Raw genomic sequence first — 15,421 nt, 5'->3', positions numbered from 1 at the left:
ACACTATACAAATTTAACGCAACGCACAATGTTACAGTGCGTTCACACCTCTTGACTTTTTCCACATTTTGTTGTGTTACAGCTTGAATTGAAAATGTCAAAAGTGGAATTATGTTTTTCAAAACAAAACATTAACAAATGAATAAAAATGTAAAGCTGAAATGTCTTGAGTCAATAAGTATTCAACACCCTTGTTTTGGCAAGCCTAAATAAGTTCAGGAGTAAAAATGTGCTTAACAAGTCACATAATAAGTTGAGTGGACTCACGCTGTGTGCGATAATAGTGATTAACATGATTTTTGAATGACTATCGCATCTCTGTACCCCACACAAACAATTATCGGTGAGGTCCCTCAGTCGAGCAGTGAATTTCAAACACAGATTCAACCTCAAAGACCAGGGAGGTTTTCCAATGCCTCGCAAAGAAGGGCACTTATTGGTAGTAAAAATTTTAAAAGCGGACATTGAATATCCCTTTGAGCATGGTGAAGTTATTAATTACAGTCGTGGCCAAATGTTTTGAGAATGACACAAATATTAATTCCCACAAAGTTTTCTGTTTCAGTGTCTTTAGATATTTTTGTCAGATGTTACTATGGAATACTGAAGTATAATTACAAGCATTTCATAAGTGTCAAAGGCTTTTATTGACAATTTCATGAGGTTGATGTAAAGAGTCAATATTTGCAGTGTTGACCCTTCTTTTTCAAGACCTCTGCAATCCGCCCTGACTGATTGCAGCCCATTCTTGCATAATCAATGTTTGGAGTTTGTCTTAATTTGTGGGTTTTTGTTTGTCCACCCGCCTCCTGTGGATTGACCACAAGTTCTCAATGGGATTAAGGTCTGGGCCACTTAGTTATCACTTTTAGTTTCACTTTTGCCTTATGGCAAGGTGCTCCATTATGCTGGAAAAGGCATTGTTCGTCACCAAACTGTTCCTGGAAGGTTGGGAGAAGTTGCTCTCAGAGGATGTGTTGGTACCAATCTTTATTCATGGCTGTGTTCTTAGGCAAAATTGTGAGTGAGCCCACTCCCTTGTCTGAGAAGCAATCCCACACATGAATGGTCTCAGGATGCTTTACTGTTGGCATGACACAGGACTGATGGTAGCGCTCACCTTGTCTTCTCCGGACAAGCTTTTTTCCGGATGCCCCAAACAATCGGAAAGGGGATTCATCAGAGAAAATTACTTTACCCCAGTCCTCAGAAGTCCAATCCCAGTACCTTTAGCAGAATATCAGTCTGTCCCTGATGTTTTTCCTGGAGAGAAGTGGCTTCTTTGCTGCCCTTCTTGACACCAGGCCATCCTCCAAAAGTCTTTGCCTCACTGTGCGTGCAGATGCACTCACACCTGCCTGCTGCCATTCTTGAGCAAGCTCTGTACTGGTGGTGCCCCGATCCCGCAGCTGAATCAACTTTAGGAGACGGTCCTGGCGCTTGCTGGACTTTCTTGGGCGACCTGAAGCCTTCTTCACAACAGTTGAACCGCTCTCCTTGAAGTTCTTGATGATCCGATAAATGGTTGATTTAGGTGCAATCTTACTGGCAGCAATATCCTTGTCTGTGAAGCCCCCTTTTTGTGCAAAGCAATGATGACGGCACGTTTCCTTGCTTGACAGAGGAAGAACAATGATTCCAAGCACCACCCTCCTTTTGAAGCTTCCAGTCTGTTATTCGAACTTAATCAGCATGACAGAGTGATCTCCAGCCTTGTCCTCGTCAACACTCACACCTGTGTTAACAAGAGAATCACTGACATGATAGCAGCTGGTCCTTTTGTGACAGGGCTGAAATGCAGTGGAAATGTTTTGGGGGGATTCAGTTCATTTGCATGGCAAATAGGGACTTTGCAATTAATTGCAATTCATCTGATCACTCTTTATAACATTCTGGAGTATATGCAAATGTCCATCATACAAACTGAGGCAGCAGACTTTGTGAAAATTAATATTTGTGTCATTCTCAACTTTTGGCCACGACTGTACACTTTGGATGGCGTATCAATACACAGAGTCACTACAAAGGTACAGGAGTCCTTAACTCAGTTGCCAGAGAGGATGGAATGAATACAAAGTGTTATGTTTGCTGCAAATCCAATACAACACATTACTGAGTACCATTCATATTTCCAAGCATAGTGGTTGCTTTATCATGTTATCAGTATGCTTGTAATCGTTAAGGACAGGCACATTTTTCAGGATGAATAGAAACGTAATAGAGCCAAGCACAGGCAAATTCCTACAGGAAAACCTGGTAAAGTCTGCTTTCCACGAGACAATGTGAGATATATTCACCTTTCAGTAGGACAATGACCTAAAACACGAGGCCAAATCTACACTGGAGTTACTTAAGAAGAATGTTGGCCGTGTTACAGTTTTGACTTAAATCTACTTTAAAATCTATTGCAAAACCTGAAAATTATTGTCTAGCAATGATCAACAACCATTTTGACAGAGCTTGAAGAATGTTGCACAATCCAGGTGTGGAAAACTCTTAGAAATGTACCCAGAAAGACTCACAGCTGTAATCACTTCTAAAAGTGCTTCTACAAAGTATTGACTCAGGGGTGTGAATACTTATGTTAATGAGATATATCTGTGTTTAATTTTCAATATATGTGCAAAAATGTTTTTGTAGATGGGAGAATGTTTTTTTATCAATTTAATCTATTTGGAATTCAGGCTGTAACACAACAAAATGTAGAATAAGTCAAGGGGTATGAACACTTTCTGAATTATTTTTATATAGAGACATGATCACATGGAACTCCCATCTCATTTTACAATCTGCAAAATGAGCTTTAAAAAACAAATAAAACAGTACCACATGACCCACGCCTCTCCCCGCTCTGTCCTAAATAACTTGTTTGTATATACAGTGTACCCCTTTTAACCACATTTTGTTACATTACATCCTATTCTAAAATTGATGTAATATTTTTTTGCCCTTCTCAATCTGCACACAATACCCCATAATGACAAAGCGAAAACATGTTTAGACATTTTTGCAAATGTATTGCAAAGAAAAAACAGATAGCTTATTTGCATATGTTTTCAGACCCTTTGCTATGAGACTTGAAATTGAGCTCAGGTGCATCCTGTTTCCATTGAACATCTTTGATGTTTCTACAACTTGCACACACCTGTCTATATAATGTCCCACAGTTGACTGTGCATGCTCCGAGATAGGATTGTGTCAAGGCACAGATTTGGGGAAGGGTACCAAAAAATGTCTGCAGCATTGGAGGTTCCCAAAAACACAGTGGCCTCCATCATTCATAAATAGAAGAAGTTTGGAACCACCAAGACCCTTCCTAGAGCTGGCCGCCTGGCCAAACTGAGCAATGGGGGGAGAATGGCCTTGGTCAGGGAGGTGACCAAGAACCCGATGGTCACTGACAGAGCTCCAGAGGTCCTCTGAGGAGATGGGAGAACCTTCCAGAAGGACAACTATCTTTGCAGCACTTCACCAATCAGGCCTTTATGGTAGAGTGGCCAGACGGAAGCCACTCCTCAGTAGAAGGCACATGACAGCCTGCTTGTAGTTTGCCATAAGTCACCTAAAGGACTATCAGACCATGAGAAACAAGATTCTCTGGGCAGCTGAAACCAAGATTGAACTCTTTGGCCTGAATACCAAGCGTCACATCTGGAGGAAATCTGGCACCATCCCTATGGTGAAGCATGGTTGTGGCAGCATCATGCTGTGGGGATGTTTTTCAGCGACAAGGACGGGGAGAATAGTCAGGTTTGAGGAAATTATGAACAGGATCAAAGTACAGAGAGATCCTTGATGAAAACCTGCTTCAGAGTGCTCAGGACCTCCAAATTGTGGCAAAGGTTCACCTTCCAACAGGAAAACAACCCTAAGAACACTGCCAAGTCGATGCAGGAGTGGTTTCAGGACAAGTCTCTGAATGTCCTTGAGTAGCCCAGCCAGAGCCTGGACTTGAACCTGATCTAACATCTCTGGAGAGACCTGAAAATAGCTGCGCAGCGACACTCCCCATCCAACCTGACAAGAGTTTGAGAGGATCTGCAGAGAAGAATGGGAGAAACTCCCATACTCAAGAAGACTTGAGGCTGTAATCACTGCCACAGGTGCTTCAACAAAGGGACTGAATACTTATGTAAATGTGATATATATATGTGTGTATATACAGTGGGGCAAAAAAGTATTTAGTCAACCACCAATTGTGCAAGTTCTCCCACTTAAAAAGATGAGAGGCCTGTAATTTTCATCATACACACAGTTTTTAAAACGTTTTTTTATCAGTACAACAGTTTTCAGGTGTGCTAACATAATGGTTTTGTAATGATCAATTAGCCTTTTAAAATTATAAACTTGGATTTATAACACCAGTCTCAACATCAATAGTGAAGAGGCGACTCAGGGATGCTGGCCATCTAAATCTTTTATTTTGGCCAGTCTGAGATATGGATTTTTCTTTGTAACTCAGCCTAGAAGACCAGCATCACGGAGTCGCCTCTTCACTGTTGATGTTGAGACTGGTGTTTTGGGGGCATTATTTAATGAAGCTGCCAGTTGAGGACTTGTGAGGCGTCTGTTTCTCACTCAATATTATTATTTTTCACGACTCATTCAGGACAATCCATAATCATGGTAGCATCCACATTAATGTAGAAGTGTAATCACAGGAAAAACAAACAGCAAATGCATCCAACATGTTTGTAGAGTCACAAGCTTGATGTCATCATTGGGTGCAAGGAATGTGGGACCAAATGCTAAACATTTAACTACTTTTAATACACATACAGTGCATTCGGAAAGTATTCAGAACCCTTGACTATTTCCACAATTTGTTACGTTACAGCCTTATTCTGAAATGAATTAAATTGTTTGTTTTTTCCTCATTCATCTCCACACAATACCCTGTAATGACAAAGTGAAAACAGGTTTCAGACGTATTAGTCTTATATAGTGCACTACTTGGAAATTCGCTACATAGGGAATAGGGTGCTATTTGGGACACAAACAAGGACACAACAACACAGAGAGCCTGTGGGGTACCTACTGACACTCCTTTTTTTTTACCCATCAAATTTCTGACTAATGCTGCATGACGGCGTGGCGTCAATGGCAACGTTATTTATGAGCGTGGCACAATGTTGTGCTCTGACCTTGTCCTCTCATGAACTCGTGGCCATGCTCATAAGTAGTGCACATACTTACTCAGGAGATTTAGTCATACGGTCACCAATATGTTGAGCTTGTGAGTGTGAAAAGGCCTGGGTAAGGTGTTTGTGTTTTAGACAAGTCCTATAAAATGAGATTTATTGAAAAGCATATTTTAACTGATTACTTACTGCCAAGTAATTAGAGTAACTTGTGATACAGGCGTCTGTTGTGATACTCCGACAATATTCAGTTGGGTCTGAATGAATGCAATACCAAAACATTGTACAGCTAGTAAACCACTAAATTTTGCAACATCAATAGCATCTGATTACCATAACTGCAAGTTGGTAAATCAAGATCTGCATGAATACACAGAACAACACTGACTTGTATTGATTGAGTGGCGATCACATGACATCTCCTCTCAACGTCTCTTGATCCCCTGACCCCTCCAGTCAGAAGGTCAGCCTGAAGGAGCGTGTTTTCTCCAGTCCCCGGAGCTCAGGGACCAAAGGGAAAGGTTCACCCCAGGGCCCCAGTGGACAAGGCAGCCAGGGTCAAGGCCAAGGCCAACCCATTCACAGGTCCCCCAGCGCCGACAACAGCAATGAAGACAGCCCCAACAAAGTGCCCAAGAGCTGGAGTTTCGGAGAACGCAGCCGGGCACGTCAAGCCTCCCGCATTAAGGGCGCCGCCTCGCGCCAAAACTCGGAAGGTAGGAGTATCTTTACACAGTGTGTTTCTGTGGTACTTGATATGTTGAGTTCCGTCTAGCTTTTGAATGATGTGTTGTTCCTTGTGGCTTTAGTGTTGCAATGTCATCCAAGCGGCCGTCTTGGAAATGAGTTTGTGGTGTGGTGTGATGTGCTGTGCTGTGAGAGTTCAAATTGCATGTTGTGTTATGTGCTGTATCTATTGTGGCCCTGTTCTTTCCCGAGTGTCACACTTTTTTGTCTATTATCTGTGGTATCTTTGTCACCTTTCTGTTTGGTTCATTTGAAACAGACTTGGAACAGTACAATTAGAGAAAGACATACAGTGTGGTGATTATGTTCTGCTGATGTCGTTGATGTTTTAAAGTTAGGTGACAGAGAGACAGTTATAACAATGGTCATAATGCCACTTAATGCTATCATAAGGATTTGGTTGGCTACATTACTCTGAATATAGCAGGTTATAACAAACCTTTGAACTGATGATGACAGTGTAATAACGGCTGTCCTCTATATAGCTCTATAAAACAGTTTCATGACGAACTCATGAATTCCCATTACATGTCTTATAACAATCCTAGTGGTAGTATATTATGAGCATTGTCACCACCCCTTAAAATATTTAGATGTTCAAGTCTTAAAGTGGTTAAGTGTTACTGTTAATTAAGCATAGATATGAATCATGAATTAAACAGCATGGCAGCATATGTTTGCCCTACACGAGGCAGTTCTGTTAAACATGTCCTGTCTGTTTTATGTGTCTGTGTTCATCCAATTGTTGCTCTTGATGGCGTTTTTCTCTGTACGTTGACAGAAAACAATCATTTGATGCACGCTAGGCAAAACGCAATCCTCATCGATTCCTTTTCGTTTCTCTATTTGATGGTGTGCTAAAGTGCTGATTGAGATGCAGGATGAAGAATTCAGACAGAAGAGCTCACCAGGTCAGGCAAACAGAGATGCTTGTTTCAACATCCACGATCAACACACCGTTAAGCAATATATAAAAGGATTTATTACCTCATGTACAGATATGCTATCATGTTTTGTTTTTGGTTTGGTGTGCATTGTGGGCTGATTTCCCAGACACAGAAGCCCAGTCTCTGACTAAAAAGCATGCTCAATGAAGAATCTCCATTTTTAAAGTGTCTTCCAGTCCAGGATTAGGTTTGGAATTAGTTTTTTTTATTTGTTCCATTTGGCAAACAGCTGTAAAAGCGTTAGAATATAGTACAGGATAACGTCTATTTTTATTTGCTGGCAATGGCATCACCTTCCTGTTGTCTGTTTGATTTACTTTGTTTTTGAATATGATAACATCATCATAAACCATGTACTGTCAATACTAATCACCAGAACTCATGTGAGTAATCAGATTTAGACATATTTTTCTAATTTCCTGTCCAAATTCTCCCAAAGTGTCTAAAATGTATTGTGTAGCTCAGTGGTTCCCAAACTGTTTTTATTGTCCCGTACCCCTTCAAACATTCAACCTCCTGCTGCGTACCTCCTCTTGCACCAAGGTCAACGCACTCTCAAATGTTGTTTTTTGCCATCATTGTAAGCCTGCCACACACACACTATACGATACCTTTATTAAACATAAGAATTAGTGTGAGTTTTTGTCACAACCCGGCTCGTGAGATGTGACAAAGAGCTCTTATAGGACCAGAGCACAAATAATAATCAATAATTGTGCTCTTTATTTAACCATCTTACATTAAAAAAAACGTATTTGTTAATTGAAAATTGTGAAAACTCACCACAGGTTAATGAAAAGGGTGTGCTGGAAAGGATGCACATAACTTTGCATTGTTGGGTTGTATTGGAGAGAGTCTGTCTTAAATCATTTTTCACACAGTCTGTGCCTGTATTTAGTTTTCATGCTAGTGAGGGCCGAGAATCCACTCTCACATAGGTATGTGGTTGCAAAGGGCATCGGTGTCTTAACAGCGCGATTTGCCAAGGCAGGATACTCTGAGCGCAGCCCTGTCCAGAAATCTGGCAATTTTCACAGAACAGCTTGTTGCAATTTTGATGAGGCTCTCTTGTTCAGATATCGGTAAGTGGACTGGAGGCAGGACATGAAAGGGATAACAAATCCAGTTGTTTGTGTCATCCGTTTCAGGAAAGTACCTGTGTAATTGCGCACCCAACTCACTCAGGTGCTTCGCTATATCACATTTGACATTGTCTGTAAGCTTGAGCTCATTTGCACACAAAATGATGTAAACAATGATGTAAACATCTGTGTGTTGTCCTTGTTAGTGCAGACAGAGAAGAGCTCCAACTTCTTAATCATAGCCTCAATTTTGTCCCGCACATTGAATATAGTTGCGGAGAACCCTGTAATCCTAGATTCAGATCATTCAGGAAAGAAAAAATATCACCCAGATAGGCCAGTCGTGTGAGAAACTCATCGTCATGCAAGTGTTCAGACAAGTGAAAATTATGGTCAGTAAAGAAAACGTGTCAGTACTTTGCCCCTTGATAACCAGCACACTTCTGTATGTTGTAAAAGCATTACATGGTCGCTGCCCATATCATTGCAGAGTGCAGAAAATACAGAGTTTAGGGGCCTTGCTTTAACAAAGTTAACCATTTCACTGTAGTGTCAAACTTATTTCAAGCTGTCAGGCATTCCCTTGGCAGCAGGAGCCTCTCGGCGGATGCTGCAGTGTACCCAAGTGGCATCAGGAGCAACTGCTTGCACGCACGTTACCACTCCACTATGTCTCCTTGTCATATCTTTTGCGCCATCAGTACAGATGCCATCTTGACCACCAAAGTCCATTTGATGTCACAAAGCTGTCCAATATCCTCTCCTGTTGTCCTGGTTTCCAGTGGTTTGCAGAAGAGGATGTCTTCCTTAATTAACCCCCCATAAACATAAAGGACATATACCAGGATCTGTGCCAGGCCTGCCAAGTCTGTTGACTCATCCAGCTGTAACGCATATAATTCACTGGCTTATATGCAAGGCAGTAATTGTTTCAAAACATCTCCTGCCATGTCACTGATGCGTCGTGAAACAGTGTTGTTTGATGAAGATATTGTCTGTATAGTTTTTTTGGCCTTTTCCCCCAGCAGTTTCCCAGCCATATCCACGGCAGCAGGAAGAATTAAGTCCTCCACAATAGCATGGGGCTTGCCTGTCTGTATTGGGTGCGTACTGGCGGCAGAGAAGTCAAACGCAGGAGAGCAAAAACTGTGTTTCCAACGGCGCAGTTTAATAATAAAAACCCACCGGAAACCAGAACAATCAATAAATGGGTACAAAACCCCACGCATACCAGACATAACGTGCACAAGCACTACAATAAACAATACCGGACAAGGACATGGGGGGGGGGGAACAGAGGTTTAAATGCACAACCTGTAAATGATGGAATTGAAACCAGGTGTGTGGGAAGATAAGACAAGACAAGACAAAACAAATGGAAAATGAAAGGTGGATCGGCGATGGCTAGAAGGCCGGTGACATCGACCGCCGAACGTCGCCCGAACAAGGAGAGGGACCGACTTCGGAGGAAGTCATGACAGTGTCCTAGCCACTCTTTAGCTCACCATATAAGACTCTTCTAGTCCCTTCTTATTAGTATCTGTTGGATTTATACATGTCTTACTACTCGAAATGTGTCTTAATTCTCGCTCAAAAAACTCCTGTGGCTTTGTTTTTCAAATTGGCATGTTTTGTTTCTAAATATCTTCGCAAGAGTGAAGGTTTCATCGAGTTGTGAGATAGTACTTTTACACATATAACACACTGTGCTGAGGAAAGGCTCTACTTCCAATATAAGTGAACCCCAGAACAATGTAGTTGTTCGGTGCTTTCCCGGGTAAGGGGGCAGTAGCTCTTTGGTGGCACCAGATTCACAACTTTCAGTGTCCATGCTAGCTGGGCTAACAACATACAGTGGGGCAAAAAAGTGTTTAGTCAGCCACCAATTGTGCAAGTTCTCCCACTTAAAAAGATGAGAGAGGCCTGTAATTTTCATCATAGGTACACTTCAACTATGACAGACAAAATGAGAAAAAAAATCCTGAAAATCACATTGTAGGATTTTTTATGAATTTATTTGCAAATTATGGTGGAATTATTTTTTATTTTAAAGTTTTTTGTTTAAAAAAATAAAATAATTGTGAATCACATTTTTACTTGGTGTACCCCTGATGTACCCCTGGGGGGTTAGGGAATACCTGGTGTAGCTCAATAAAGTTACTTTATTTGTGCCCTGGTCCTATAAGAACTCTTTGTCACTTCTCACGAGCCGGGTTGTGATAAAAACTCACACTCATTCTTCTGTTTAATAAAGGTATCGTATATTGTGTGTGGCAGGCTTACAATGATGGCAAAAAACAACATTTAAGAGTGCGCTGACCTTGGTGCTAGAGGAGGTACGCAGCTGGAGGTTGAATGTTTGAAGGGTTATGGGACTATAAAAGTTTGGGAACCATTGAGCTACACAATACATTTTAGACACTGGGAGGATTTGGACATGAAATGAGAGATCTGCCTAAATCCGATTTCTCACATATGTTCTGGTGATCAACCAGATCAAAATAATGCTAAATGATGCTTAAAACAATTTTCTAAAGTTATTATATGGAGTTAAATTAGTGCCAAAAACCGAGTGTGCATGTAATCAGTGTTGTGCACATATCAGTCTCTCATTGATTTCAGTCTCATGCCATTAGCTGATAACTGTTGCAAAATTATTTGGCTAAATTACAGCAATCATTTAGTAGCATGGTTAAGGTAACATCTCAACCTCAGTAACAAGCCATAACAATCTGTCAGTTTATAGTAATGACTGTTACTGACCTCTGTTGATATGTCTGTTACGTCATGATAATTATTAGCTTGGTAAAACAGCAATTCATTTTGGATTCCCAGACTAGTAAAACAATTTTTTTTAAATTGAAATTGATTTTAAATTGATAACACAACACGATCATGACAAATTATAGTGTCAAAATGATGACATAAAGCCTGTCATGATATGTCATTACCATTTTGCAAAGTGATGTAACACTTACAAAGCGAGAACTGTGAGACATTTTAATCTGATTGTATGTTTCGACACTTCATAATGCCATCTGGGCTTACATGTAATGGTATACTGTAGCAGGCCTTATGCCACTTCTATGGCAGCCTTATGAAGGCATTATGATGCTGCATTTACTGATTTCCACTGCCTGTAACTCTAATGCAGCAACCAGTTGTGACTTGGGAGGAATCCTCAACTGCACACCTTTGGAAAACAAAAGATCAGACATGCTTACATGTTACAAAGTGCAGTTATGAGTTACCTACTGATCATTTATCACAAAATCTACAAATATGTTTCATAGTTGTAACACTATGCACATAATATGTTCAAGTATGTGACATTAGATTGATCCATCCTTTGGGGAAATGCTTTTGAATATACTGATTTGGCACTATTTGACTATTGTACAATATATCACATCTTGTCATATCTGAGCATTGGAATGAAGTCAAATCTGACAAATATACCAATGTGTATACTTCTAAATAAGTTGGCTGCTTTACAGAGTTGCTGCTTTAGCCTCATTTTGATACTGTATCAGTTGGGTCATGTTCATATGAAGCCATAGCTTAAGCGGCTTTGGAACCTTGTTTTCAGAGTGACATTTTAATTGAGTTTGCTTGGTAACTTATTTTAACATCCCGATGCAAATTTCCACAGCTTTGTCACTGGTTGCTGCATGACAGTGTAGGGTTTTCACTGTCAAATGACCATTGTCACAACATTCCTTTTCACAATTTTGCTTTAGAAACAGTGACTGCAACTAGTATGAAAATCTTGGTAACACTTTCTGTGAATGCCCTAATCATGAGGAAATGTAAGCGCCTATGTTTTGCATTATAATGGATTTTGCGTATTTCTTAAGGGGTTATTAAATCCTGTTGCAGCAGTCCTTTCTTCTTCAGTCCATTCCATTAATTACTGTCCCAAACTACATTTGATGCCCATAATTGTTACTCATCACCCCACGATGCAGATCTGGCCAATACCCCTGCTGTCCATATTGCATTGTACCTTCAGAGAGATTCTGTAATACATGACAAGATACCCACTGAGACAACTGAATATCACCACTGCCCTCGGGTTCTTTACATCATGACATTGTATATAATTTCCTAATAAGCCTGGTTTTTGGTGATTGTATTATGATTTTATCCCACAATTTAACCAGGTTTATTTTATTGTCTTTTCCTTCTCCTCTCCACCTCCTTTGCAGCAATTGAGGGGTTAATCAGTAAGAAAAAAATCCCATGTCTGCTTGGGGGATGGCCACCAGATCAAAATGAATAAAAACAAGTGTTTATATGATTGAAGCAATATAATGCATGCCCAACTGTAGACCCATTCCATGAGCACAGTAATGGGTGGGCCCCATCATTTTCATAATAGCCCACTCCAACTACAAGCAAGCAGCCCGAAAGCCATGCACTCAACTCAAAATGGCTGCCGCTGTTGCATTCTAACCTGCATGAAGGAAGCTGTCTGATCTGTCAGTTGGCCTTCGGCGCCCACTAAGGGTCTTTTAAGCACAGCACTATAGAACCGTGACACTAGATCCCCTCCCCTAAAAATGGAAGCCATGTTGGGGAAGACGTGATGCAGTTTCACGGCTCTGTATTTTGGCATTTGTCGCACAATGTTTTTGTCTGTTGGAGTGAAACTGGGATAGGTCAATGCTGTGGCCCAAAATTATTGACACCTTCAGGCAAGTTCAAGCTCTTTATATGTCAATACAGATATCTACCTCGAATTTCTTGAGCTCAGAGTTCACATACTTGAGCTCATAGACATACTTGATTATGCTGGATACACATACTACATACACTAGATACACAGAACTAAAGATGAACAAAGCCTCTTGCACCACATGAACCGTTATGGTCTTGAAAAGGGAGGAATCCTTACCATCTCGAATACAACACCAACATTGAAATATATAGGGAAATATTTACTCAGCCTTGTCACCAGTCTGAACCTACTATTTCTCTGATGCAAATTGCTGCCAACTTGAGTCTGGCCTTTAGATCCCAAAAATAGAAAAGCAACTATTACAATAATTGAAAGTTAAATGTGTGACTGCACAAACCAATATCCAAACTCCTTCTCTGCTCCCCCCTGCCAGTCAAATTTACAATAAATCCAGTGACTCAGCCACACACATAAAAAAGTTTGATATTGAAAGGAGTATATTTTATGCCAAATATAATGAATTATATAGAGTAGGACCGGTTTACAGTGTTACACTGTTTCCATTATTAAGTTTACTTTCAAGATATAGCTAGATATATTGATTGCGGAGTTAGCTGTCCTGCTATGGCTTGTATATAGATGCTTATTGAACATCCATGTTTTGTACTGTTATGTCTCTGCATTGAACCTCATATAGGCACATAGTCCCCCTTCTGCCATAATAGGCATTCAGCAGTTTGAAATACTGTAACAACTTTCTCTGTATCCCACTCTGAATAGGCCTACACCTTGAACTCAAGTGTCTCAAACTGCAGATTGACTAGGCTGTGGTCCACTGCAGTGGCCTGTCTGCTGACTGTCTCAGTGTCATGCACAACGATGCTAGCTGCTAGCGTAGCTTAAGATAAGAGCACACTGGCATCGACCCGCCGCGTCACGCCTCCGTATTTAATATTTTTGGGCCACAGTAGTCGGGTGAAGCCATTAACCTCAGAAACTGGTACCGCTATGTCCCCCCCCCCACCTCTTTCCTTTTCCTTATCCTGCATCAGCCAATGAGATGAACCGACACTGCCATTAACCTGCCCTCGATTCGACGCCCAATCCCACACTGTAACCCTGGGCTGTGCAAGTTAATAGCCGTGCCTTCGCTTGGTTCCATGCAGACTGACATCCTTAAAGACTGAATGAGTCGAGGTTAGGGGAGAGTGCAGGTGACAGTTCAGTGTTTCCATCCGCCCCATGCCACAGGAACACGCTAACACCGGAGCTCTCGTGTGCTTGTTGTGTTTCGTAGAAGCCAGCCTCCCTGGAGAGGACATAGCAGACGACAATAAGAGCTGCCACTGTGAGTTTGTCCCTCAGGACCTAACTCCCGGACTCAAGGTCACTATCAGGTCCATTTGGTAAGCCAAGACAAGTTTTGTCTTTCAGAGTATGTCTGGGTCAGGTCAATCTCTATCTCTCATTATGTGTATGATTTATTTTACCCAGCGCTGGTATATTCAAGTTTGGGATATTCTTATCAACCTCCTGCTCTTCAATCTCAATCTGGGAAAATCGGTTTACACTGTTATACAGACATGTACAAAGTTGAATTGAGATATCTCATGGCCCACATAGTTGTCCCCAACCCAATATAATGATCGATGAAATGTCCCATTAAAATATCCTATTGAGGTTGTGTTCATATCGCAAACGTCTCTCTCCTCAGCATTATGAGGTTCATGGTCTCCAAGAGGAAGTTCAAAGAGAGCCTGCGGCCGTACGACGTGATGGATGTCATAGAGCAATATTCAGCCGGCCACTTGGACATGCTGGCCCGCATCAAAAATCTCCAGTCCAGGCAAGATACCCTCCCTCCTATTCTCTCTCTTATTCTCTATCTCACTCTGAGACCTGTATTGATTGCGTATGTCTTCACACCGCAGGGGTAATACTTGGTGGAAGCACCTTTTGAAACCATTGCAACTGTGAATCATTTTGAAAAGATTCTACCAACCTTCAAAGTACATCACAATTGCTCAAGCTCAGTACATTTAGTTGGGAATCATTGATGGACAGCAATATTCAAACCACGTCTCCGATTTTCAAGCAGATTTAAGTCAGAACTCAGACTGAAGCACTCAGGAACAATCAACACCTCATGGAAAGCCATTCAAAGGTGTGGCATTAAAATATGTGTAATTGTCCTGCTATTTTAACTCTATCCCCGGGTTAGGTTTTCAGAAGACTACAGTGGGTTTTCTTCTAACTTTTTACCTGTGCTTTGCTACTTTCAAATTTCTTCTGATCCTGACAAACTTCCCAGTCAATTGGACTGAAATAGGTGCCGGTACTATTTTGACTGCTATTATGATTGTCTGTGTATTTCATATCCTCAAATAGTTAAAACACTGTCAGTTCCACAAGCATTTGGCTACACCTGCAATAACATCGCTAAAACACGTGAAGGGGACCAATAACATTTGATTTGATTTGAATGCCAAAAACACACCAGAATGGCTTTGCCAGAGGTTTTGAGTGTTCCTGAGTGTTCCACAGGGGCGTGGGCGTGGGTGGGAAAAGGCCCAACCAATCAGATTAAGCAAAAAATATATATAAAAAATATACATTATTTTGCTCTACTGTATTTTTTTACCTAAGAACAGTACTTGACTTGGGCAGGAGCTCACCGGAACTGAGTACCTTTTTCTTCTGCTTGACTTCTTGCACCTCCTATAGAATATTAGCTCAAAAGTATTGAGGAGTTTCTGCACCTAAATATAAATGGTACCGACACCTATTTCAGTCCAAGTCAAGCACTGGCCTAAACATGCACAG

General features: G+C 41.1%; 1 protein-coding gene across 1 annotated transcript in view; it reads left to right on the top strand.

Moving 5' to 3' along the window:
* LOC109897977 (potassium voltage-gated channel subfamily KQT member 2) overlaps positions 1-15,421 on the top strand; it is a 79,657-nt gene that overhangs the window by 53,863 nt on the left and 10,373 nt on the right. The window contains exons 11-13 of the mRNA XM_020492720.2: positions 5,598-5,857; positions 13,896-14,004; positions 14,313-14,444. Of these exons, the coding sequence (XP_020348309.1) occupies positions 5,598-5,857; positions 13,896-14,004; positions 14,313-14,444 (501 nt within the window). The remainder of the gene's footprint in view (positions 1-5,597; positions 5,858-13,895; positions 14,005-14,312; positions 14,445-15,421) is intronic.

The sequence above is a fragment of the Oncorhynchus kisutch genome, linkage group LG1 (genome assembly GCF_002021735.2).
Source record: "Oncorhynchus kisutch isolate 150728-3 linkage group LG1, Okis_V2, whole genome shotgun sequence".
In the NCBI taxonomy this organism is placed as follows: domain Eukaryota; kingdom Metazoa; phylum Chordata; class Actinopteri; order Salmoniformes; family Salmonidae; genus Oncorhynchus; species Oncorhynchus kisutch.
Note: the sequence above shows the minus strand (reverse complement) of the source record. Positions and strands in the feature narration are given on the sequence as shown.